We start from the raw sequence: 6,608 nt of genomic DNA, 5'->3' as shown, positions 1-6,608 counted from the left end.
TGTTTTTTACAGTGGGCGGGGGCATTCTGTCCGGTGGCTAAATATGCCTTTTTCACACAATAAAAAAGGTCCTGTGGTCTTTGATGGCCAGATTTGAGTTATTGGGGGCTAGAAGAGCTACTGTAAATAATAATAAAGAAAACACCAGGTTATTGTGTAAAAAAATACATATTTAGCCACAGGACAGAATGCCCCCGCCCACTGTAAAAAAAGATCGCGAAAATTGCTAAAACTATAGAAAGCAGTACATTTAAAAATGTTAACACTCATATTTTATTTACTTTAATTACAATCTAAAACATAAACCTTGGTTGTAAAAAACTAAAGTTGTCCTTTAACCAATTAGTTGTCCTTTAATTCAATTAATTATTTCAGTGGACATAATATAATGTTTTATTTGACAACTTTGCTGTCCTGGCATTTGTTTTTTGTGCCCTAAAAATATAGAAGGCCAAGTGGCCTTGCCCCTAAAAAGATGAAGGCCTGATGTGTACCCACCGACCCAACGACCGGTTGGTCAGTGAAAAGGACTGCAAGGTCGAAACGTTGTGTTGCTTGCTGCTGTGAATACATTTGGAACGTTTAAAAGTGAGTTGCAAGTCCCTTTCTTGTTTTTCATTAATGTGAACTGCAACATTTTTGTTACTCCCGCATTGGCTTCATTTCCAAGACCAAACCCTTGCCGCCTATACTCCATACCATCATACCCAATGCTTGTAATTGCCATAAAAAATGTGTGGGGGCGGGCGTAATTCTTACAAAAACATAAAATGAAAGCAACATCCCAATCATCCCCAACTAGGCATTGCATGTTGAGGGGCCTCTATACAGCAAACCTGCAAAACCGCTTTAACTTTTGCCCATAGGGGGCGCCACGGATGCAAACAGTTAACTATTTCCCTCGGCAGCTGCACCCCATGAGTAACAAAGCCCTGGGTAGGCACCCCGACCTGGTGGAGATCTGCACTCAGAGGGGCACACTTTTGTAGTATTTTAATTACTAGACCAGTGTGTGCACCAGTCGGGGAACGATGCAAGTTGGAAATGCATGTCCCAACCTGATACAATATACCTGATGTATCCGTTATCAGAGTACCTGTTGTACCTGTCTGTCTGTCTGTCTGTCTGTCTGTCTGTCTGTCTGTTTCTGTGTGTCCCTTTTGTGCCCATAGGGAGTTTTCAGGTATGCCCAAATATGGAGTCTGGGCCAATCTGTGACATCAAATCGAAAAGAAAAAAACAGGGGGAAAAAATCTAAAATTAAAGAAGCATATCAAAGAGAACCCAATGATGTTTTTAAAACTCTAACTTTAACATGTAATTTTAGAAATTAATCATTGTTTAAATCTTAGAGAATGTACTGAGAAAGAAAATAACATTTACAGTTGTATGAATTAAAGTACATTCAAAGCCTAAACCTGTGTCTCAGACAAGGCAGTCTCTTGACGGGTGATGGCTGGGTTTGTGGAAGTGTTGCATTGAGGCAGCTCTTCAGTGAAGGCGTTCTCCAGTGCTTTTAGGATAGACAGTTTGCAAACTTCATCCTTGAAATCCTGACCACATGACCACACGATGGTGACCACATGATCCAGTGTTTCACTGTACTCTGCCGCCATGAGCTTCACCAACTGAATTTGTAGCATGATGTGAAGGGAGGCCCAACACAGGAAAAAATATGGTTATTTTTTCCCCAAGCCACAGGGACATTTGATTAGGTACACCACATTTGTAGTCCCACAAATGTGGTGTACCTAATCAAATGTCCCTGTGGTGTGGGGTACGTAGGAAAGACCAACAGACCTCTTCACATAACATGCGGAGACTAAAGAAATCCTGTAGCTCTGCACTTCAAACAGGCAGGCCACAGTATTGGCTCACTGTTAACTTGTCTGTGCGACCTTTATTTAATCAGGGACTACCTTTGAGAGCAAGCTCTCTTTTTCAAGGACGCCCTGAGTACAACATGATCACAACTTATACAAAAAACAATACAATTTTAAATACAGCAATATAATTAACAATATTTTTTAAAAATCATAATGTCGATACATAAGAGCTACAAAAAGCAAGTAGTACCCTAAATGTCTCTATAGAGACCAATTTATCCAGTTTCAGAGGGTCCTGGAGTTTGTTCCATTTTGTCTGGGGCAGTGATGAGTCTAATGTGTGTCTGTGAGCGTGTTTGATATCCCTCAGTTTTTGGTTCTAAGAATGAAGATAAATACAATGAGGGCATACTCTCAGTTCCTCTTATTTCTAAAATAAGTCCATCATGGCCTTGGTCCATGTCAAAAGTACTGCACATATCTACAGGATATCACATGATCAAAATGCTGGCTGCAGCTTGACAAGAAGTTCAAAGGTGACCACAAGGAACTTTCCACTCAGTCTTTAAATACCTAGAAGAAGCGTATTTCACAGGAAATCACACCTTTTTTCACTGTTTTTCCTCTCACACATGTGAACAAATATGTGCACTTTTTTAAGTCAACTTATACTATACTTATATAAACAATATGTGTGTTGCCTTATTTTTGTGTTTCTTATTTGTTGTTTGTGTCTGTCCAGCCCGCCCTTTTATAGAATTTAACTGGTCTTTTTTACTTCCTCATCATTGGTTTCTATTGTGTTCATGTTTTTGTGTAGTTCAGATACTGACTTGTTGTGGAGGTTAGTCACCCGTGGTGAGGTCTCTTCAACGGTTGCTGTGGTTTAATCCATTGAAACCGGAAAAGCATCTGTGTCATCTGTGCCAGAGGCTGTGCTGTCAAAGGGTTGAGCGAGTGGTGCACAAATGCACATACTAAAAATGAAAACAAGATCTGTGATAAGGAATGATTACAAAACATCCCAAAGTTAACAGGATTGTTTAACCAATTATACCCTAGTATAATACTTCTGTCCCCCCAGGGGCCTATACTGGGATGTGTGTCTATGTAGCCGGTCTGGGCCTACTTTTCAGCAGACCCTCGCTACGACTTTGCGTTGTGTTGTGCTTTGGTGAACAAGGGGACTCAGGGTTTCTCTTTAGCCGAAACTGGTGGCATATTTATTTCTCTGCATGAAATAAAGACAGGGAATGCAGCAGCATTAGGACACAAGACGTCTGCAATACCCACCATTCTCAGTGTCTGCCATGAAACAACTGAGGGACTAGTATACCTTATAAAATATTCACGCCACCAGTTTCGGCTAAAGACAAAACCTAAGTCCCCTTGTCCATCATCACGCACAACGCAGAGTAGTAGCGAGGGTCTGTTTAAAAGTAGGCCCAGACCGGCTACATCTATACTCCTTTTTAGCGGTGCCAGCCGCTCTACATTTGACTATGTCTGCGTGTCCGTCCGTCCGTCCGTATGTTATGTCCGTCCGTATGTTTTAACACGGCAAAGTAGCAACACACGCGCCACTTCAACACACACACACACACACACACACAAGCCAATACTGCACACATGCGCGCACACACACACACACACACACACACACACACACACACACACACACACACACACACACACACACACACTTGACGTCCGTATGTCCGTCCGTATGTTATGTCCGTCCGTATGAGCACGGCTTGTCCGTCCGTATGAGCACGACAAAGAAGCAACACATACAAACCAACACTGCACACGCGCGCACACGAACACACGCACACACACACACACACACACACACGGACTTGGAGATCGGCTATTCCATCTCTCCTCTCATTGGCCACTGCTTATCAAAGTGTCCGTCCGTATGTTATGTCCGTCCGTATGAGCACGGCTTGTCCGTCCGTATGAGCACGACAAAGAAGCAACACATACAAACCAAACCCTCGTGTGTGTGTGTGTGTGTGTGTGTGTGTGTGTGTGTGTGTGTGTGTGTGTGTGTGTGTGTGTGTACAGTGAGATTTTAACTTTTTTTGCCTCTAATCTACAGTGCTCGTGTGTGTGTGTGTGTGTGTGTGTGTGTGTGTGTATAGTGAGATTTTATCTTGTAATCTTATAAATAAGGCACTCGGCCGCAGGTCCCTTTTCTTTATTTCAGTTGTAGTTCACAATCACATGCAGCATGTTCTTCAGAAAAGCTATGTTGTGCCTTCCTGCTGCTCCATATTCTCTGTAATAGTACACAGCACACAACGTGTGTGTGTGTGTGTGTGTGTGTGTGTGTGTGTGTGTGTGTGTGTGTGTGTGTGTGTGTGTGTGTGTGTGTGTGTGTGTGTGTGTGTGTGTGTGTGTGTAGATAGAAAGAAAGAAAGAAACTTGGTACAAAACAGAAAGTGACTGGATCCCAGTATCATATCGAAACTTGAGGAGATATGTTGATGACAGCTTCCTGTACTTCTGTCCCCCCAGGGGCCTATACTGGGATGTGTGTCTATGTAGCCGGTCTGGGTCTACTTTTCAGCAGACCCTCGCAACGACTCTGCGTTGTGTTGTGCTTTGGTGAACAAGGGGACTCAGGGTTTCTCTTTAGCCGAAACTTGTGTGTGTGTGTGTGTGTGTGTGTGTGTGTGTGTGTGTGTGTGTGTGTGTGTGTGTGTGTGTGTGTGTGTGTGTGTGTGTTTGTGTGTGCGCGCGTGTGTGTGTGTGTGTGTGTGTTTGCATGTCATTTTGAAAATAAATTACATGCAAATCCTCTCTCTCTCTGTGTGTGTGTGTGTGTGTGTGTGTGTGTGTGTGTGTACAGTAGATTTTATCTTGTAATCTTATAAATAAGGCACTCGGCCGCGGGTCCCTTTTCTTTATTTCAGTTGTAGTTCACAATCACATGCAGCATGTTCTTCAGAAAAGCTACGTTGTGCCTTCCTGCTGCTCCATATTCTCTGTAATAGTACACAGCACACAACGTCTGTGTGTGTAGATAGAAAGAAAGAAAGAAAGAAACTTGATACAAAACAGAAAGTCACTGGATCCCAGTATCATATCGAAACTTGAGGAGATACTGTATGTTGATGACAGCTTCCTGTCAGGGGGGTGGTTACACAGAAACCATACATACGATACAGAAAGTGAGTGGATCTCAGTATCATATCCACTTAACGGTCCTGACATCTACAGACATATAGATCTTAATAATGATGCTGTTCACCTTGCTCTGGATGTCAGGTATGACTCTGTTTTAATAAGGATAATGACTGTGTGTATGTCTGTCTGTCTGTCTGTCTGTCTGTCTGTCTGTCTGTCTGTCTGTCTGTCTGTGTGTGTGTGTGTGTGTGTGTGTGTGTGTGTGTGTGTGTGTGTGTGTGTGTGTGTGTGTGTGTGTGTGTGTGTGTGTGTGTGTGTGTGTGTGTGTGTGTGTGTGTGTGTGTGTGTGTGTGTGCGTGCGTGCGTGCGTGCGTGCGTGCGTGCGTGTGTGCGCGTGCGCGCGCGTGAGTGTGATGGATGGACATACTATACCATTTCTATGCCTGCTATATTAGACCTAGAACATTAAAGGTGTAACAAAGTTGAATCAACCGCTCAAAAGAATTATGAAAGAGGCAATTATCATTCAATAGAACTGGGTTTTCTGCTCTTTGAGTCCATGTAAGCTAATGGAGCAATTAAAAGAGTTAAGATTAGCTAATTATAACAATAATAATAATACATCCAATTTAAATAGTGCTTTTCTTGGTACTCAAAGTCCCTTTACAAAACAGAAACAAATCAAAGAAACAACTTCCTTAAGACTTTACAAAGAAAAAGAAAAACATATAAATTAAAAGGCAAAGGGGTCAGAATTAGGCAGGGAAAGTGAGTCTGAAAAGGTGGGTTTTGATGGAGGCTTTGAGCAGGGCAAGACTGGAGGCGGCTTTGATGTGAGGTGGGAGTGAGTTGCAACTGACATGGTGGAAAGTATCACTAAACATTTACTTAAGTACTGTACTTAAGTACAATTTTGAGGTATTTGTACTTTACTTGAGTATTTCCAATTTACAATACTTCTACTCCACTACATCTCGGATCCAATCCACTACATTTATTTGAAAACTTTAGTTACTAGTTACTTTGTAGATTTTGATTATTATTGCAAAACCTACATTATCCACTTCAGCTCTGCATATATTTCGGCCATTTGAAAATTGCAGATCTACAAGCCCACAATGAGTTGCGGTGTGACGCATTCTGAGCTTGTAAATCTGCTATTTTCAAAAGATGTTTATACATTTGAAAACTTGAAATGGGACATTCTGCATAATGACTACTTTTACTTTTGGTACTTTAAGTACATTCTTATGCCGACACTTTTGTACTTTTACTCAAGTCAATTAATTCCGGCCTTTTACTTGTAACGGAGTATTCCTACATTGCAGTATTCATACTTTTACTTAAGTAAAGCAATTGAGTACTTTTTCCACCACTGGCAACTAAAGAAAGTCCTGTCACCCCAGGTCCGTTAATTACCATCTTCTCTGTCAGCTCACTAACCGCCATCATTGAATATGAATTAATTCCAATGTTGATTCACCTGCATATTTTATTTTGATCCTTTTTAGGTGATGTTGGATAAGACTTATATATTTAATCTATTCTAATCCTACTATTTGACCAGTTCTGATAGAACCTGTGGTGTATGGATGTACCATACTTGAACATACAAGTCAAGCAGTAAATCACTCCTGTCCAGATGAA

The 6,608-nt window shown here is 41.6% G+C and overlaps 1 protein-coding gene across 6 annotated transcripts in view; it reads left to right on the top strand.

Annotated features, from left to right (window-relative positions):
- Nucleotides 1–477: 477 nt before the first annotated feature.
- The window catches only part of LOC311044329 (uncharacterized protein), a 35,748-nt gene continuing 29,617 nt past the window's right edge, over nucleotides 478–6,608 (top strand). For 5 of the 6 annotated variants that reach the window (XM_084055824.1, XM_084055822.1, XM_084055825.1 and 2 more), the window contains exon 1: nucleotides 4,980–5,102. In XM_084055824.1, coding sequence (XP_083911950.1) covers nucleotides 5,072–5,102 — 31 coding nt within the window. In that variant the 5' untranslated portion in view covers nucleotides 4,980–5,071. Of the gene's footprint in view, nucleotides 589–4,979; nucleotides 5,103–6,608 lie in introns of those variants that run through there. The other variant, XM_084055823.1, reaches the window with a different exon arrangement.

Source organism: Gymnoscopelus microlampas (genome assembly GCF_963454915.1).
Source record: "Gymnoscopelus microlampas genome assembly, chromosome: 4".
Classification (NCBI taxonomy): Eukaryota; Metazoa; Chordata; class Actinopteri; order Myctophiformes; family Myctophidae; genus Gymnoscopelus; species Gymnoscopelus microlampas.
Note: the sequence above shows the minus strand (reverse complement) of the source record. Positions and strands in the feature narration are given on the sequence as shown.